This window comes from Lolium perenne, chromosome 5 (genome assembly GCF_019359855.2).
Source record: "Lolium perenne isolate Kyuss_39 chromosome 5, Kyuss_2.0, whole genome shotgun sequence".
In the NCBI taxonomy this organism is placed as follows: domain Eukaryota; kingdom Viridiplantae; phylum Streptophyta; class Magnoliopsida; order Poales; family Poaceae; genus Lolium; species Lolium perenne.
Genome location: NC_067248.2, coordinates 236016866 through 236036063, shown reverse-complemented (window position 1 = coordinate 236036063; position 19198 = coordinate 236016866). Strand labels below are relative to the sequence as shown.

General features: G+C 44.5%; 6 protein-coding genes and 1 long non-coding RNA gene across 8 annotated transcripts; 6 read left to right on the top strand and 1 right to left on the bottom strand.

The window, feature by feature from the left end:
* Positions 1-1114: 1114 nt before the first annotated feature.
* Positions 1115-3265, top strand: LOC127302335 (uncharacterized). The gene is made up of 2 exons (XM_051332764.2): positions 1115-1421; positions 2445-3265. Exons 1-2 carry the CDS (start codon positions 1238-1240, stop codon positions 3086-3088), a joined length of 828 nt encoding a protein of 275 aa, XP_051188724.1. The 5' UTR covers positions 1115-1237; the 3' UTR covers positions 3089-3265.
* Positions 3266-5354: 2089 nt separating this feature from the next.
* LOC127302334 (uncharacterized) lies at positions 5355-16135 on the bottom strand. 2 transcript variants are annotated; one of them, XR_007852844.1, is made up of 4 exons: positions 15999-16135; positions 14453-14585; positions 9741-9832; positions 5355-5974 (listed from the first exon to the last, which is right to left on the bottom strand). It is a non-coding gene; the product is annotated as an uncharacterized lncRNA (long non-coding RNA). The 2 variants fall into 2 exon arrangements; XR_007852843.1 differs by having other exon boundaries at positions 14453-14629; positions 15999-16129.
* LOC127302331 (indole-3-acetic acid-induced protein ARG7) lies at positions 6377-6766 on the top strand. The gene has a single exon (XM_051332761.1). It carries the CDS (start codon positions 6377-6379, stop codon positions 6764-6766), a length of 390 nt encoding a protein of 129 aa, XP_051188721.1.
* LOC127302333 (indole-3-acetic acid-induced protein ARG7) lies at positions 8971-9348 on the top strand. The gene has a single exon (XM_051332763.1). It carries the CDS (start codon positions 8971-8973, stop codon positions 9346-9348), a length of 378 nt encoding a protein of 125 aa, XP_051188723.1.
* LOC127302332 (auxin-responsive protein SAUR50-like) lies at positions 10968-11357 on the top strand. Its single transcript, XM_051332762.1, has one exon. It carries the CDS (start codon positions 10968-10970, stop codon positions 11355-11357), a length of 390 nt encoding a protein of 129 aa, XP_051188722.1.
* Positions 13144-13545, top strand: LOC127302330 (indole-3-acetic acid-induced protein ARG7-like). Its single transcript, XM_051332760.1, has one exon. It carries the CDS (start codon positions 13144-13146, stop codon positions 13543-13545), a length of 402 nt encoding a protein of 133 aa, XP_051188720.1.
* Positions 16136-16294: 159 nt separating the features above from the next.
* On the top strand, positions 16295-18552 carry LOC127302329 (large ribosomal subunit protein eL8y). The gene is made up of 7 exons (XM_051332759.1): positions 16295-16431; positions 16584-16631; positions 16736-16937; positions 17531-17700; positions 17815-17943; positions 18039-18131; positions 18218-18552. Exons 1-7 carry the CDS (start codon positions 16429-16431, stop codon positions 18347-18349), a joined length of 777 nt encoding a protein of 258 aa, XP_051188719.1. The 5' UTR covers positions 16295-16428; the 3' UTR covers positions 18350-18552.
* Positions 18553-19198: the final 646 nt, after the last annotated feature.

The following is a 19198-nucleotide window of genomic DNA, read 5'->3' as shown; positions in this document are numbered from 1 at the left end:
AATGAGAACAGTAGGTATGAGGCTACTGGCTCGGTTTTGACTGTTGTTCAGTAGCAGCTTGTCAAAGAAACTGCTGAGACTCTTGAGCAAGCTCTCCTATCTTAGAGATTTGAGGAAGAAAGCAAGACCTAAAAAAGGAGGATTTGGGGAGACGGGAGAACTGGAGCAAATCCTGGCGAACACAACATATAGGAAGAGAGTACGGGACGAGTCGGTCCTAGTTTTGGCCCGATGCACGCACGGGCTTGGGGCAGATGCAATAGTAATTTTTTTTACACTTTTAGAAGACTGGGCCGGAGCTCAGTATGGCTTCCACAATGCTCCGCCAGTGCTGGTGATTGAATAATGACACCAAATTTATAATTTATTATGGTTTTTATTTTTATGTTGCTATCTAACTAAGGACAAAGTGAATGCATGTTCTATAATTTTATTTAGTGATAGGAACATGGGAGCATATGCTCCCTCTATTTTGAAATGCATCTTACACATATTTTAAATTTTAAAAAAAATTGAAACCAAAAATTCGCATGTAAATCTTCTCGTGCTACACGCTTACAAAGTTGTTTCATAAAAAATCGACTTATCATGTGACGTGTGTAAAAAAAGACAAAACTCAGTGCTAAAAATAATGCTTTTCACAAGATAAGTTTTCTCTTTTTTATATAGACCAGAAAAAATATTGGTTTTTCGTGAAACTTGACGAACGAACATATATTATGAAAATGTACACGTAAAGAATTTTGTTAAAAAATTTCAACATTTTAAAATATAATTTTTTGGTAGAGGGTGCATACGCACCCGGGAGCCGAATTGAATTTCCGTAGCTGGATGAACTTGTTTGTTTAAGGTAGAATATTTAATATTCAAACATCATGTCATAGTATCTAAGGCAGAAAGTATAATGTCTTCATTACATCACACTGGAGAATCCTACTTCGTCCCATATATAAACCCAATCACATGTTTGCACCCCGGCTGTATGTTACTGTACATGTATCTCAATCTTCACTGAGCAAAAGAAAAGGAAAATGCAAAAAGTAGGAAGAGAGACCACAACACCACACAGCAGCAGCTAGTGCTTGACCAGCTTCTCCATGTCCCCGCGCCAGTCCAAGCCGATTCACATGCATTTGTTCTCTTCCATTGTATACTTCCTCAACTACACTCCTCTCCCCATCTCATCCCTCTCTACGCAACCTCATCCCCATTGCTGGCCAGCTACACAGCTCACCTCATGGCCGCAATGGCGAGCTCGAGAGCTCCCCTCAGGGCGATGGTGGTGCTGGTGGTTTTGGTGTTCGGCGGCGGCGCCGAGGCCGGGTTTCTTTCCAGGTCCAAAAACATTACCGTGGTCGGCTCCGTCTACTGCGACGCCTGCTCCAACAACACCTTCTCCAAGCACAGCTTCTTCCTCATAGGTGAACAGAGCATGCTCTGACTGCCCGTCTCTTACATTTACCATTTGCTCTGCGTTGCTCTATGTAGTTTGCTCTGAAATGGAAATGTGCTAGTTAATCTAAAGTATCCACTTCTACGTTTCAGTGCCTTTTTGTAGCAGGTTAGTTGACTGCAATGTGTGCGCCTGAATCTCTTCCTCAATGTACAGTGCTACATTCCAGATATATTAGGACTAGCTGTTTATTTGTGCCCCTATTTTCTGGTTCTTAGAATTTTTCTGAAGATTGATAAGTGGCTTCAGAGTTAAAAGTGCTCTGTAGTTTCACTCAAGCCTGAACTCTTATTCTTTTTTTGAATGGACAACTCTGCACATATATTCGCACTAGAGGTTCTGGTTATAGCATCTGACATGACATTGGTTTACTTATGAATCTAATGTGTACAAACGAATTTAATGGACACGCCGGTTGATGGTAGGTTTGGCACATTTTTTCTTGCTCCCAAATAGGGGATGCGGTTTAGCTCAGAGCCTCAAACTCGCGCTAAACGAGATGTCTCCCTAACTGAAGATTCACGAGGTCACATTGTCTTAAATCTTGACCATACATTTGCGTTGGTTCTTGTTATATATGAGTTGTCCACTTCAGCTTAATTGTGTTGCGCAATGTTTACTGCATTGTGTGAAAAGTTTTCTCAAATAACAATTCAGAACATTAAGATTTTCACATGTGTACATGAGCTGCCAAGGCATTGCATTACATTACATGCCAGTCCTTCGTCCTGAAACTGAACTGACACAGATTTCCTGCTCTGCTACTCTACATTTGCTACTGAAACTGGAGCCTAGCATTCCACGAGCACAATTCCATAGCCTTGATCAATGCAAATTTGCAATCAGATGTGATCATGAACCTTACCAACCATGCACGTCTCTGTCTGAAAATATTAATGCACAAACTCTGGCGTTTCCATTTCTTTGACAAGAAGCTCTGATTCTGAATCTATCCATCACTGTTGGCCCTGACACTGTCATGTTAATGCAGGCGCGAGGGTGCTGATCAAGTGCAGCTTCAAGGTGAACAACTCCACGAGCGTGGCGCCGGAGGAGATCTCCCTGGAGGCGGAGCGCACCACGGACCAGCACGGCGTGTACAAGCTGGACGTGCCCCCCGTGGACGGCTTCGAGTGCCGGGAGGGCCACGAGCTCCGCTCCGCGTGCCGCGCCACGCTCGTCCGGAGCTCCTCCTCCGCCTGCAACGTCCCGGGCCTACGCGGCTCCACGCAGCACATCGCGCTCCGGGGCTCCCACGGCGCCGCCAGCGCCGCCGCGTGCTTCCTCAACCTCAACGCGCTCAACTTCCGCCCCGCCAAGCGGGACGGCGCGCTCTGTCATGGCGGCGGTGGCTCCAACGGCGACGCGTTCGAGTCGTCGCTCTTCTTCTGGCCGTTCCTGCCGCTCTTCTGGCCGGCGCCGTTCGGGTTCCCGTTCCCTCCCGCTACGGGCGGCGGCGGGAGCGCCGGAGGCACGGTGTCATTCCCGTGGCCGTTCCACGTGCCGGAGTGGCTGGTGCCGTTTCTGCAGCCACCGTTCTTGCCGTTCCCGCTGTACAAGCCGGCGCCGGTGTCGTCAGCACCGCCCCCGTTCGAACGTTTCCCGCCTCCACAACGAACGGCGGCTCGGCCGTGAACCGGCCGGCCGGCTTCGGAAGATTTCAGCATTCTTGCCAAGATCGTGCGTAGATTTGGCTTCACTGCTTGTGACTTTAGATGGCCTCTGCGTGGTGTAATTGGAGTTAGTCCATGTGTTCATTGAGGATGTAGTGGTAACTCGTAACCATGATTATTAGCTTCCTTTTTCTTTTCAGGAATTCTCAAAATTTTAACCTGCAAATACTCACACAAGCCCATAGACAACACACCCACGCCGCACACGCGTGCAGATAGCCGAAATTGGAGGCTCTCTCAGCAGTGTAAGCTGGGCATAATTAACGCAAAACACATCAATATGACAAAGGCAGAATAACAAAACTATACACGAATTTGGATCAAATAGTGTTTGGCACTAAAAAAAAAGAAATTGTGTAGCAAGAGGTTTTAGTAGATTATTGAAATGTGTATCCAAAACAAAGCGCAGTCCTACAAAAGATGTTTGACTGAATACTACAGGATTGAAAAAGATTGAAGTGAATATATTTTTGCATGTGAAGTCTAGTACAAATGAATTCACGAGAAAAAATTATTAGCATGCATGCGATCCTACACAATAAGCAGCCCACTTAGAAAAAATACCTATGATTACAATCCTTCACAGGTTCTTTGAATCAAAGAGACCCAAATAAGTCCTTAAGGGGTCCTTTGGTTCATAGGATTTTTGTTGGAATTTTAGAGTATTTGAATCTTTTAGATTTTTTCTATGATAGTTGTTTGATTTGTAGGATTGAATCCTATGAGATTTTTTAAGGAATCATTTTCACTAGATTTCATGGGAAATCTAACACCCACTCAAACCTCTTAGCTAGAATCCTTTGCTTTTCTTTTGACTCAATCAAACAAACTTTGATGCATATATATGAAATTATGTAGGATTGGAATCAGCATGACATTGCAATCCTTTGTTTTTTTCCCTTTCTTATTCGATAAAGTGAATATATCAATATCAAGAAGCTACCAATTACACTTAAATTCTGCACCAGCAAGACTATAAAAGTTAGTCAGGACATCAAGAATGTATAAAACCAAATTATAAAAAAAATATGATCAACAAAATATTTATAACAACCGTCAATGATGTGATGGAAACTCGAGGGTAGCAGGAGAGGTGCTCTAACAACGACACCTCCGGGAAGGGAACGATGCACTATGCCAGTTTTGCTAGAACCAACCTCTAAGGTCAGGTCACGAGTTCTCAACCCCAAGGAAAGTCCGAGCAAACTCCAGATAATGTATGCGGATCAGCACACCTCCATCATAGGCGTTTTTCATGGTCCATGGTCCATGTGACATGTGTTCTGCTTTTGAGTTCTTCCTTCTTCCATCTGCCTTCTTTTTATCTAGCGGTTGTATGCATTCTTTTTCTTCCTTCTTCCACCCTACATAGATTTGACAGGTCAGGCACCTGGCGCGCCTCGGGCAAATGCCCAACACAGACATTAGGCAGAATTAGAGTCACAATAGCTATGGTGGCAGTCATCTTTATGGGCATGCCGAGCACTCCGGCCCCTGCACGGCTGCACCGAGTAGCGGACTGTCAATTATTTATTTTTACTATTGCCATGTTTTTAGAATCCTTCGAACCAAAGGGGTCATACAAGAATCCTAATCGATCCTAATCGTGCGAATCAGATGATCTACCTACGGAATTTCAGATTTGCATTCTCCAAAAATCCGATAAAGTTCCTTTGAATCAAAGATGGTTAGGGTCTGCTCTTCATCTAGTATACTACTACCTTCATCTAAAAGTAAGTATCATAACTTTATCTAGATACAGATATTATATCTAGATGCATTTTTATTGTAGATACATCCACATCTAAAAAAGACGAGAATACTTATTTTAAGATAGAGGGAGTACCACGGAACGGGTTGCCTGATTTGCACAAGCCCGCTAGGGAATAGTGTGCACAGATTTCTGTAACCGAATGCAGGAGATAGAGGTGACCAGAATCGCTGCCTTGTCCTTTTTCTCTTGGATCCTACTAATAAGTGCAAATTGTCTGTTACACGAACAGCTATTTTGTCAAGTACTCAAGCTCATTATTTTTCTTCTACAAGTAAAAGCCAGCTTGTTTACATACGGTATTTTAGTATAATCTAACTATTCATTCTCCAGATGAACAGTGAATTTGAACAAAAATATCACAACCTAAGGCGATTAAGTCAGATCGCAGTGTATGTATACAGCCATAGAGGGTGGAAACGCAGTTCACAATTTATGAATATACAACACAAGGGAATAAAAACACAAAGATACGACACAGGGTCAGTTCCATTCATGTATACTGAGTGTCAAAGACAGATTCGCCCCTGAAAAGGTCTTGGCAACGGAAATTCAGAGTTCAGAAGGAACTCAAGCAATCAGCTGGAGACACACACATCCAGCAGCTGTTAACTTAACTAAATCTACACAAACCCTATCCACTAAATACAAAAACACTATCCACTAAAAAGTATTTAGTTCGTGCATTATTAGACCCAGGTGTCAAACCCCGGACTGCAGATGACACGTACATGCGCCCCAATCGCAAACCTGAGTACATAAAACAAAACCACCACGGGAGCCGTCGGTTTGGAGCGTTGCATCCATCGTTTGTTGCTCTGAACAGCACCCCAAAACTAGTCGCAATCATGCAGAAAGCGCAGGTCAGAGATAATTGGTTAATCAAATCTAAACTTGCAGCTAAATCTAGTGCATTATTGACAACTTGCCATGACGCCATTGGCAACCCACCCCACCAGACTCCAGCTCCAAGTCAGACGACTCTGATGGCATGGCATGGCATGGCACACACGCTGGCCTCCACAGCCGCAGCTAGCTCCTCCTTGAGTTACCCTTCCGAGGCTGCCAAATCGTAACCTAATCAACATATTGATACAGTATTAAGTACTACAGTATCATAAATGCATTATCAAGTAATAAAGCAACAAGGTGCATAAACAATTAAGGTGGCAACTGCGATTCTATATACACAATAATGATTGTCTGACTATTTCCCCTCCATTTCTCTATGTTCCTTTTATGAAATGATGCAGAAGCCCTTTGCGTGTTTGCAACAAGAAATAAAGTCTTTGGGTCGCTCTCATCGGCTCCATATATCCAATACAACCTTTCGATCGACATGAAAAACCCCTGGTCCATCCGTCCATATATATATACACCATTCCAACCCTCTCCACCCCACCTCCCAATTCCAGGCTTGCTAATTGCTACACATTTTTTCTACAAATTTGCAACTTAGCTTGCTAAGTTTTGTGCACCATGGGCATGGCTGAGAAGAGGTCAGCGACGGAGATGAAAGGGAGGAAGCCCGGGTTGATCACCAAGACGCTGGACCGGTGCCGGAGCACGCCGGTGAGGCAGAAGCCGGCAGAGGGCTGCTTCTCGGTGTACGTCGGTGCCGGGAGGCAGCGGTTCGTGGTGCGCACTGAGTGCTTAAACCACCCGCTGTTCCGGACACTGCTGGAGGAGGCCGAGGAGGAGTTTGGGTACACGGCCGCAGGTCCACTCGAGCTGCCTTGCGACGCCGACGCGTTCGCTAGGGTGCTGGAGCAGATCGAGGAGGAGAAGCAGAGGGCAGCAGGCCTTGCCAGGAGGAACTCCTATGGTCTGCTTGGCACCAGCCAGCCTATCACCGTGGGCCGATCCTAACATATGCACTGGATTGCATGGTGGCCGAGTTGATGCGCTCTGAGTTTCTGTTGAGCTCATATTCTCAAAATACCATGTACAAACTCGGAGCAATCTTAGCATTCGCAATTATGGTGAACAACCTCATCATAGATTGGTCAATGTTAGATATATCATTTTTCCCTTTTTCTATTTTTGTGAGAAGACAATGTTAGATGTTGACCCATGTTCCCCTCCTAGTTGCAGTGTCTGTCACAGAAAGTGTTATACAGATACACATTAGAATCAAAGTTTTTAAATGTTTATCTATGCCCTAAAATCAAGCAGAGAATTGCTTTCAACTTCGTGTGAAAAAAATTGCTTTCAACTGGTCTATACCATGCAAGAAGTTTCCCGATTTTGCAGATGGCACCAGGGAATAGGTGCAGGCATGACTGTAACTGGTTACTGGAGATAGAGTTGCCCAATTTCCATATGACATCTAAGACAAATAAATTCTAAGGAAATATTCATATGGCTTGAAATCCTACAAAGCAAAACAACCCATTTAGAAAAAAATACTAAGAATATGAATCCTCAAAAAAAAAAAAATCCTTTGGATATCCTTTGAATCAAATAAGCCGTAAAGGAATCCATATAGAAACCCTTAAGATTCTGATCATGCATATCAAAAGATCTGCGTAAAAAGAATTTCCAAGGTTTCAAATTCTCTAAAGATCTTATGAAATTCCTTTGTATTAAAGTGCATCAGCCCACTGTTTTTCTTCTCCAGCTTGTATGCATAACTATAAGATTTTCCAGGTGCACGGTGAATTTGGACGAAATCCCTCCCAATACAAGGCGATCCAAGCCAGATTACAGTGTATGTAGCCAAGCCATAAAGGGTGGAAATGCAGTTCACAATTTATGAACAAAGGAATAAAACACAGAGATACGATATGGGGTCATTTCCATCAATGCCAACAGATGTGTCCAAAACAGATTCACCCCTGAACTCTTGGCAACTGCAATTCAGAGTTCAACAGGACTGAAGCAATCAGCTCGGGACACACAACATATATATCTAGCACTCTTAATTAAGCCTATCCAAACCGTATCTACCAACACAGAAACCCTATCCACCAACAAGTATATAGTTCGTGCATTATTTGATCCAGGTGTCAGATCCAAGCCAGATTACAGTGTATGTAGCCAAGCCATAAAGGGTGGAAATGCAGTTCACAATTTATGAACAAAGGAATAAAACACAGAGATACAATATGGGGTCATTTCCATCAATGCCAACAGATGTGTCCAAAACAGATTCACCCCTGAACTCTTGGCAACTGCAATTTAGAGTTCAACAGGGCTGAAGCAATCAGCTCGGGACACACAACATATATATCTAGCACTCTTAATTAAGCCTATCCAAACCGTATCTACCAACACAGAAACCCTATCCACCAACAAGTATATAGTTCGTGCATTATTTGATCCAGGTGTCAGATCCCAGGATGCTGATGACAAATGGCGCCCAGTTGCAAGCTGAGCCCATAAAAGAAAAACATCTCTGGTACCGTCGGTTTGGATCGTTCCATACTAAACAAGTCTTGTGGTTGGGGAGTTTGACAACGCAAAACTAATCGTAATCATGCTGCAAACGCAGGTCAGAGAAGATGGATTAATTTAATCTAACTAAGCAGCTAAATCTAGTGTATTATTGCCAACTTGCCATGACACCATTGGCCCCTTCCAGTTCCAAGTCGACCACCAGAGCATGATGATGTCACACACGCTTCCACAGTCGCAGCTCCTCATATTAACCTTTGGAGGCTGCCAAATCCTACTCTAATTAACATGTCATTAATATAAAGTACTACTGAATCATGACTGTATACTAAGAACAAATGCTACTAATAAAGCAACAAGATGCGTAAATAATTAAGGCGCAACTGTAATTCTATATATGCAATAATTGTCTGACTATTTCCCCTCCATTTCCCTTTGTTGTTTAAATAAAATGAAATGACGCAGAAGTATTTTGCGTGTTTGCAACAAGATATTGAAGTCTTTGAGTCACTCTCATTGGCTCCATATCTCAAATACGGCCTTTCAATCGAAAGACCATGTCTTGGTCGATCCGTCTATATATATGACATTACCATCCCTCTCCTTACCTCCCAATTCCAAGCTTGCTACACATTTTCCTGCAAATTTACAACTTAGCTTGCTAAGTTTTTTGCACCATGGGCATGGCTGAGAAGGGGTCGGCGACAAGAAAGGCAGGGCTGATCACCAAGACGTTGGACCGGTGCCGGAGCACACCTGTGAAGCAGAAGCCAGCGGGGGGTTGCTTCTCAGTGTATGTCGGTGCCGGGCGGGAGCGGTTTGTGGTGCGCACTGAGTGTGTGAACCACCCTTTGTTCAGGACACTGCTGGAGGAGGCCGAGGAGGAGTTCGGATATGCGGCCGCAGGGCCCCTTGAGCTACCCTGCAACGCCGAGGCGTTCGCCAGGGTGCTGCAGCAGATCGAGGAGGAGAAGCAGAGGGCGGTGGGCCTTGCCAGGAGGAACTCCTACGGGCTACTTGGCTCCGGCCGGCCTGTCATCGTTGGCCGATCCTAGCATATGCACTGGTTTGCATGGTGGCCAAGTTGATGAGCTCTGAGTTTCTGCTGAGCTTCTCAAACTAGCGTGTACACACTGAAAGCAACCTTAGCATTCCCAATTATGGTGAACAACCTCGTCATAGATTGGTATATGTTAGATATTTTCTTTTTCCCTTTTCCTATCTCTATTTCTAGTTTTGTTAGAAGGTAATGTTACGTACTGATGTATGTTCCTCTTCTAAGTTGTAGTTACTGTCGATGGGAGTGTTATACAGACACACAACAGAATTCCCTGTAACAAAACATACACAAAGTAGAATTTATGTTTTGCGATGTCTTTGCTTCAATTGGTTGTATACCACCGAGGAAGTTGCCCAAGTTTGCATATGGGAATAGGTGCACTCATACCTGTAACAGTCGCCGAAATAGAGCTAATCAGAATCACTGCCCTGTCCCTTCTATTGGATCCCGCTAATACAACAGCTATTTTTTCAAGCACCCTGCAAGTTCAATGTTTTTGCTTCAGCCTTAGTGATTGATCTAACTAACAAAAATTATCATATGGCCACTGAATTTTAACTAAAATGCATCCCAGCCTAAGGTGATTAAGTCAAATCGCTGTGTATTCAAACGAGCCACAAAGCAGGACGGTACAGTTTGCTGATTTATGTATACAGTTCAACAAAATACAAACATGCTACATGGATTCAGTTTGTCAACTGATGTTTCCAAACGAGATTCATGCAGCAAAAATACTTTGGCAGCAGCAATTCAAAATTCAACAGGCTCAAGCTATCAGCTGTAGACACATACAAATGAGCAACTGTTAAGTAAAACCTATGCAAACACTATCCACTAATAAGTATAATTTGTGCATTAGGTGTCAAATCTCAGACTGCTGTGACACGTACAGGCGTGCAGTAGCAATCCTGAATATATAAAACAAAGCTATACGCGCACGGTCGGTTTGGAGCGTTGCATGGATTGCTTGCTAGGCTAAGCAAAGCCTTGTGGCTGGGTAGTTTGAGACCTCAAAACCAATTAAAATAATGAAAGACAGGTCAGATAGGATTGATTAAACTTTGCAGCTAAATCAATTGCATTATTTCCATGGCGCCACGTCCTTGCCCCCCTCCAGCTCCAAGTCGACCATGATGGCATGGTGTGACGCACGCTGGCTTCCACAGTCGTGGCTGCTCCTTGTTAACCTTCCAGGATGCCAAATCCTACTCTACTTAACATATTATTAAGTGCTACTGTATCATCAATGTGTTATAACTACAAAAGGTACTAATAAAGCAACAAGGTGCACCCTTTCAAAGATTCAGCGAATAAGGTGCAAAGCTCAATTCTATATACACAATAATTCTCTGACAATTTTCCATCTACTTCCCTCAGTTTTTAGTGAAATGATGCGGAAGTCTGTTGTGTGTGTTGGCAATAAGCAAATGAAGTCTTAGAGCCACTCTCACCGGCCCCGCATCTCAAATACGGCCTTTCGATCGACAGGCCACATCTCGGTCAATCCGTCTATATATCAATCCACCCTCTCCTCCTGACCTCCCAATTCCAAGCTTGCTACACTTTTTTTTTTTTTTTGCAAAACTGCAAGTTGCTTGCTAAGTTCTGTGCACCATGGGCATGGCTGAGAAGAAGTCTGTGACGTGGAAGGTAGGGCTGATCACCAAGACGCTGGACCGGTGCTGGAGCACGCCAGTGAGGAACAAGCTGGCCGAGGGCTGCTTTTCGGTGTACGTCGGCTCCGAGAGGCAGCGGTTCGTGGTTCGCACCAAGTGCGTGAACCACCAGTTGTTCTGGGCACTGCTGCAGGAGGCCGAGGAGGTGTTTGGGTACACGACTGGAGGGCCCCTCGAGCTTCCCTGCAATGCTGAGGCGTTCGCCATGGTGCTGGAGCAGATCGAGCAGGAGAAGCAGATGACGTCGGGAAGGAGGTACGGCCTTGTCAGGCAGGACTCCTACCAGCTGCTTGGCACCGCCTGGCCTGTCAACATCAACCGGTCCTAGCATGTGCATTGGATTGCATGTTGGCCGAGTTGATGAGCTCTGAGTTAGCTTATATTCTCAGACTATCATGTACACACTGAACGAAAACTTCGCATTCCCAATTATGGTGAACAACCTCATCATAGATTGAGCAATGTTAGATATTTTTCATTTCCATTTTAGGTGAGAAGGCAATGTTAGATGTTCATGCTTATTCCCCTCCAAAGCTGCAGTAACTGTGGCGAAAGTTTTATACAGATACACATCATAATTTAACTTTTGCGATGTATATATATGGTGTAATGCCGTAATTCCAAAATACTCAAGCTGAGGTTTGCTTCAACTGGTCGTATACCAGGGAAGAAGTTGCCCAATTTTGCATATGGCACTAGGAATAGGTGCACACATGTGTGTAACCGATTGCTGGAAATAGAGCTAATCAGAATTGCGGCCTTGTCACTTCTCTTGGTTCCTACAAACAAAACAGCTATATCTACACACTACAATCTCAATGTTTTTTCTCCAGACTCAGTGATCAGCATAACTAAAATTCTTCAGATGGACACTGAATTTGAACTAAAATCCATCCCAGCCTAAGGTGATTAAGTCAGACCAGAGTCTATTGAAACGAGTCATTATATGTCGGTAATGCAGTTTGATAATTTATGGATACAAGGGAACAAAACACAAAGATACTACATGGGGTTAGTTTAATGTCAAGTGATATGTCTAGAGGAGATTCCCTTACTGAAAAACCCTTGGCAATGTCAATTCAAAGTTCAGGGCCAAGCTATCAGTTGTAGACATGTATGTATCTAGAAACTGTTCAAGTAAAACGATGCAAACACTATCCACTAATAAGTATACTTCGTGTATTATTAGATCCAGGTGTCAATCTCAGAATGCTGCATGTGCAGACACCCAATGGCTATCTATAAAACAAAGCTCCACGGGCACAGTCCGTTTGGAGCGTTGCATGTATCATTGCTAAGTAAAAAAAGCCTTGTGGTTGGGAAGTCTGACACCACAAAACTAATCTCAATCATGTAACGCAGGTCAGAGAGGATTCACTAATTTAAGTTGCAGCTAAATCTAATGCATTATGGCCATGACGGTTGGCAGGGGCGGACCTAGAGCAGAAGTAACCCGGTGTCACTATATCAGGCATACATAATTTTACCAAATTTTGGGGGTGACACACACTATAAATTGATCAAATACATGAAGAAATCAAATAGACCCAGTGTCATGTGACTCCTGCTGGCTTAACCAAGGTACGCCCCTGACGGTTGGCCCTTCCAGCTCCAATTCGAACATAATGGCATGATGTCACGCATGCTGGCTTCCACATTTGCAGCTCCTCCTTCAGGTAACCTTCTGAGGCTGCCAAATGCTACTCTAATTAACCTACTATTAAGTTATACTGTATAATCAACATATTGTAAGTACAAATGATACTAAAACTACAAGGTGTATCCTTTCAAAGGTTAAATAAATAAGGCACAAGCTTAATTCTATATACACAATAATTCTTTGACTATTGTTCCCCGATCTCCCTTTATTTTTTCAATGAAAGAAAGGTCTCTTGATGCTCAAGTCTTCTGTGTATTCGCGAGAAAAGAAAAGCCTTTTGAGTCACTCTCATCGGCTCCATATCTCAAATATGACCTTTCGATAAGAAGACCACGTCTTGGTTGATCCATCTATATATATCATTCCAGTCTTCTTCACCTCAGCCCCCAATTCCAAGCTTGCTACACATTTTCTGAAAATTTTCAACTAGATAGCTTGCAAGGTATTGTGCACCATGGGTATGGCTGAGAAGAGGCAGGTGATGGAGATGAGAGGGAAGAAGCCTGGGCTGATCATCAAGACACTAGACCGGTGCCGGAGCGCGCCGGCGAGGCAGAAGCCAGCCGAAGGCTGCTTCTCGGTGTACGTCGGCGCCGGGAGGCAGAGGTTTGTGGTGCGCACCGAGTGCCTGAACCACCCACTGTTCCGGGCGCTGCTGGAAGAGGCCGAAGAGGCGTTCGGGTACGCAGACGCAGGGCCGCTTGAGCTGCCCTGCAACGCTGAGGCATTTGCCGAGGTGCTGGAACAGATCGAGGAGGAGAAGCAGATGGCCGTGGGGAGGAGACGCAACCTTGCCAGGCGGAACTCCTACTGGCTGCTGGGCAGTGGTCAGCTGGCCATTATTGACCAGTCATAGAATGCACTGGATTGCATGGTGGCTGAGTTGATGAGCTCTGAGTTTCTGTTGAGCTTATATTCTCAATATCATGTACACTTGAAAACAATGTTAGTATTCCGAAGTATGCTAAGGAACCGCATCACATATTGGGCAGTTCTAGATATTTTTTTCTTTCTATTCTTTTTTTTTCTATTTTTATGGGAAGTTAATGTTAGATGTTCATGTGTGTTCCCCTCCTAAGTTGTATAACCGTCAATGATAGTCTTAATACAGATACATAATAGAATCTGTAAGTTTTGTTGTATCGATATATGGTGTGATGCTGTAATTCCCAAACAGAATTGAGCATTCAATCGCCCCACACGAATTACATGTAATTTAGATGGAATTACACTAAGATTAATCAACTATAGTGTTTTGCCATAGTTCATTGTAAAGCATCCATGCTATCCAAATTTGTCTGAAGCCCAGTATCACACTGGATTACAGATCCTCGACTCATATGGTGATTTAAAAAAAAAAATCTCAAAGCACCACTAGAAACACATCTGCCGACTAGACAAGGGGCACATCAATGGAGGTTTAGCATCAATAAATTGTGTGATCTAATATTTAAAAAAGCTAGCCAGAGAAAAGGACCAAAAAGGGTAAATCTCGGTTATATTTGTATGGCTACAAGAAATGCAGAGAACAAATGAACAGTTGTTTAGTAGATGATGTAATAGAGAAGATATATATCAACCGGCCATGTTTTTTCCATGGAATTGATCGAATAAAAGGATGATTGTCATCTATAAGGACTGATACATCACAGCCTTCACAGGCTTTCAGCAATTAAATATAGTAATATTGGGTTTGGATTGAATTCCAGGTACATAAATTTATTTAAGACAAAGCTATAGTATCAGTGCATTACTGTACATACCAGTAGCATCGGGCGCCACTTGAGGTCCTTTTTCCAGAAAATACCACTTGACACTTTCTAGGGACATTTCGAAGAACTGAAGAACCAGTCAATGAGCAACATCCTTAGATTCAGATATGCTGCATTGTATGTGCTGCAATCAGGACAAGCTTATTGAGACCAGGTATTCTTTGAGGACTGAAGAACATCAAAGCATGGGATCAAGTATCAGTAAGGGTAAACAGACTCTGCAGATTGCTGAGTATTAGAATTCTCCAAAAAAAAATAACTGATTGATCCTGCCTTTTCTTATAGTTTGATTCTGCAACAAATTAGTTGAACCCATGTAGCGTACAATAAGCATACTATTATGACTGGACATAGGGATATTCTTTGAGTATCGGAAGGCAGGGGAATAAAGCTTATACGCCATGTCTTAATAAACATCCTTGACCATTTCCCAGTGCCAGTTGTCAAATCTGTGGCTCTTCTTTTTTTCTAAACTTAAATCTCTGGCTCTATATTCTATAGCATGGAGAAGCTAGAGCCATTAGTTTTGGATCCAACTAACAACTGGTACTCCAAGGGTTCTTGAGACGTAATCTCTAACCTCACTTCTATAAAATTGCAGCTAACATTTCCTGACCCCATGGACATGTGGAACCATTTCGCAATTTTTTTTTCCTGACCCCATGGACAAGTGGAGCCATTATGCAGATGCAAAGATCTACATATAATATCGTCTTGATCATTGACTAATTAATCCAGTGCTAACATTTGGAGCATTTGAAGCAACCAACAAGTGTGGGTCAGCATTACGAAATGTTTTAGGACCCATCTTAATTTGACCCCTCTAGACTCTAGAGTCAGAAGTTGGGTTGTTTTGACCACCTCCAACTTATCTGAAAAGCTGGAGCCATGAGGTTGGTGAAACAACCCCGTAAATAAAGTTTATACGCAAGACCAACATGTCTTGATAATGTAAAGGGAGAATTCTATAACTATGGCAGCAATGGAATACACTTTAAAATACACATGAATATCAACCATGAACATTCCAATGTCGAAACCTATACCTCTAGAAATTTGTCAGGAATCGATATGTCTCTGATAATTTTAGATTCAGAAATTGCTTGAAGGTGAACCTACATTACCATACTAAAAAAAACACTACACAGCTGAATGTAAAGCATTACCACAATGCATAGCAGCAGCGATCACAATCCATAAGCACGGTAACACTACTAGTACTATTTAGCCACACAAAAAAAATCATGTACCAGCTGCAACCTAAAACCTAAAATTTATACCCTGCCAAGTCAAATCTGCCTGCAAATTACAACGGCTTTCCCAAATTCCGAGGGGATGAAGTCCCAAACATCGCTAGCATTTGACCTCGCGTACAAAGCATCAGCCGAAACATCAATTCTATCCGCCGTCACCTAACTTCTGACTCTAAACATCTCTAGCTCTAAAAAGAACCGCGGGACCTAGCCACTGGCCCGTGGGGATCGAAGGAAACACCGCCAGAAACGCAGCAAAAAAACTCCGTGAATCGCATACGTACTTTGATTAGAAGAGAATTTTTTGCCCCTGGGGATGAGCGCCTCCCGGCTTCGCCTCGCCGCATCGCTCCGCCTGTTCGCCATGGCGCAAGGTTGCAGGGAGCGGAGGGGCAGCTACGTAGTATCCGCATGCTCGAGGGGTATACTCAGAAAAGTCACCAAACCAATGGGCTAAAACCACAATCACTCCGTAACGTGCGGCCCAGGCCAGACCATTCCGGCCCAAGTTCGAACTCCTAAACCCTAATCCTGGCATCGGACGGCCGAGACCTCCCGACCCCCGCATCCGACGCTCGTAAAACGCCCACGTATCCCAGACGCTTCCTTTATAAAAACTACCTCTCCGCTGCGCAGCACCACTCGCCGCCTCTCCCTCCGCCTCCTCCGCGTCGTCGCCTCCCGTTCGGAACCCCAAGCTCCCCCGCCGGCGAAATGGTACGCCGCCGCCGCCGGTCCCCTCTCGTCGCACGCTGTTTCTGCGCACTCCTTTTGATCTGTTCGTTCGACCTCGGGAGCGAGAGTTTAGGTACTTGCGGTTTTATTGCTTGACGAATCTTGTCTAAGAGTGTCGTTGCCAAATCTCGCAGGCCCCGAAGCGAGGCGGCAAGGCCCCGGTGCCGGCGAAGAAGAAGCCGGTGCGTGCTCCCTCCTCCGTTCTTGCTTCAAATCACCGTGATGTTATCTATCTAGGCCGTAACGCGTGTGATCTGACCCGGTTGCGCTGGTATTGCTGTTGCAGGCGCAGGTGACGAACCCGCTGTTCGAGAAGAGGCCGAAGCAGTTCGGCATCGGCGGGGCGCTGCCGCCCAAGAAGGACCTGCACCGGTTCGTCAAGTGGCCCAAGGTCGTGCGCATCCAGCGCCAGCGCCGCATCCTCAAGCAGCGCCTCAAGGTGCCCCCGGCGCTCCACCAGTTCACACGCACCCTCGACAAGAACCTCGGTATGTATACAGAACTTTATTATTCGTGCATCACTCGACTAGGAATACGCAATGCCTTCATGTAGTTAGAGAATGAACTATTTTGTTGTTGACCTTTGGGAGCTTCCCACCTGTATGATTAGGGCAATGCATGTCGTTGTGTGCTAAGTGCCTGCTATGCCCCCCTGCAAGATATGCATGGTTATCTCATCCGTGCCTGCATGTTTATGTGCTTAGGATACGTTTCTAGTAAATGGATGCTTGTTTTAATGTTTGAATACTTCTCCATGTAAGATGGATTCGGTTCCCAGCTAAGAATCCATAGGATACTACTCAGAGCCTTCTTTCATTGTCTTCCTCAGTGACATGCATTAGCGTTATCACACTAAATAGTGCCTCCATGCCTGTAGAAGTATAGTAATTGAAGAACTTGAGATATTTGTTTGCGTTAGTTTCTCTTCTAAGGATGCCAGTTAGGAAAAGCCATTGCAGTGTAGCTGTACATTCTGGGAGTCTCATATTCTTTATTTGCTTTTACTTCATGGTTTTCTGGCTTCAGCTTAGTTTCTGTGAAACCTTTGTTGCAACTCTCTGATGTGAATCACCTGTTGCAGCCACCAACCTGTTTAAGATGCTTCTCAAGTACCGCCCTGAGGACAAGGCTGCCAAGAAGGAGCGGCTCTTGAAGAGGGCCCAGGCTGAGGCAGAGGGCAAGACTGTTGAGGCCAAGAAGCCAATTGTTGTCAAGTATGGTCTTAACCATGTCACTTACCTCATTGAGCAGGTAGTTACATGAGTCACCTCTTCTGATTCACCTAATTATTCCTTAAATCATGGCTTACAGTTCTGTTGATGAGAAACAATTTTGTGATGTATCTTTTTTCTTATTTTGCTGCAGAGCAAGGCCCAGCTGGTTGTCATCGCCCATGATGTTGACCCAATTGAGCTGGTTGTGTGGCTCCCAGCTCTCTGCAGGAAGATGGAGGTCCCATACTGCATTGTCAAGGGGAAATCACGCCTTGGATCGGTATATTTTCTCTTGCCTTCCCTGATCTGCACTTCTGTGTTGTCTGTAACTGCAACTAGAAATGAATGCTCACTTTGCGTTATAACTGTCTGTAGATTGTTCACAAGAAGACCGCCTCTGTTCTCTGCCTGACCACTGTCAAGAACGAGGACAAGCTTGAGTTCAGCAAGATCTTGGAGGCTATCAAGGTATGGGGCTCATGAAACACTCACCACAATTGATACGGGTACTTGTCCTGTTACCATCCTTCTAACTTATCTGCGCTATTCTGCAGGCGAACTTCAACGACAAGTTTGATGAGGTCAGGAAGAAGTGGGGAGGCGGCGTCATGGGCTCCAAGTCCCAGGCGAAGACCAAGGCCAGGGAGAGGCTCATCGCCAAGGAGGCTGCACAGCGGTTGACCTAAGCATAGCCTTCTATGCTGAGCATATGCATGTAGTTTCCCTTTCAGTGTCCTGATTTTGAGGAGGAACTTGGAACTCTTTTAGCAGCACCTGTGGAATTAATCGTATTGTGGTTTTCTGATTCTTGTTCTGTTCGCCTAGACCATGTCGAGATCAGATGATGTTACCATGTTTGCTATATAGATTTATGTCTTGTGTTGAGCCAGAGTTGATTGTACGCTCACTGCACTGTCATGGTAGATGGTTTACAAGATCTTGTTACCATGTCTTCATGGTTTTCTACCGGGGGTGTGTTCTGGATTCATTAACAATGTGTTGTATACATGTATTGAGTGCCAAAACCGGCGATTTACACAAAATTAACCCTTTGTTGCAACTATAGCGATTTACACAAAATTAACCCTTTGTTGCAACTATAGCATAGACTGACCCTCCGAGCAAACTATTTCACCCATCTAACTCTATTGTGTGGTGCCCCTCTCATGGGCGCCACACATGCCCGAGTGGCGTCCATGCCTTCGGCGCCACTCTCTTAACTGACGTGGCGCCCTTGACGCTGGGCTGTGCACCGATCCGACATGGCAGGACGTGTGGCGCCGCTCCCATCGGCGCCACACATGCACTTCTAATTGTCCAAAACATACTGTAAGACGCCACATGCACTTCTAATTGTCCAAAACATACTGTAAGACAAATCGTCTGGGACTTAGCCGTTTTGGCGAGGCTCTATGTGTGGCGCCGATGCCACCGGCGTCACACAAACAGTCTCGCCAAAACGGCTAAGGACCAAGCGTCCGTAGCCCCTGGATGTTTACCAGCGTGAGGGACGCCACACTTTGACTTGTGTTAAA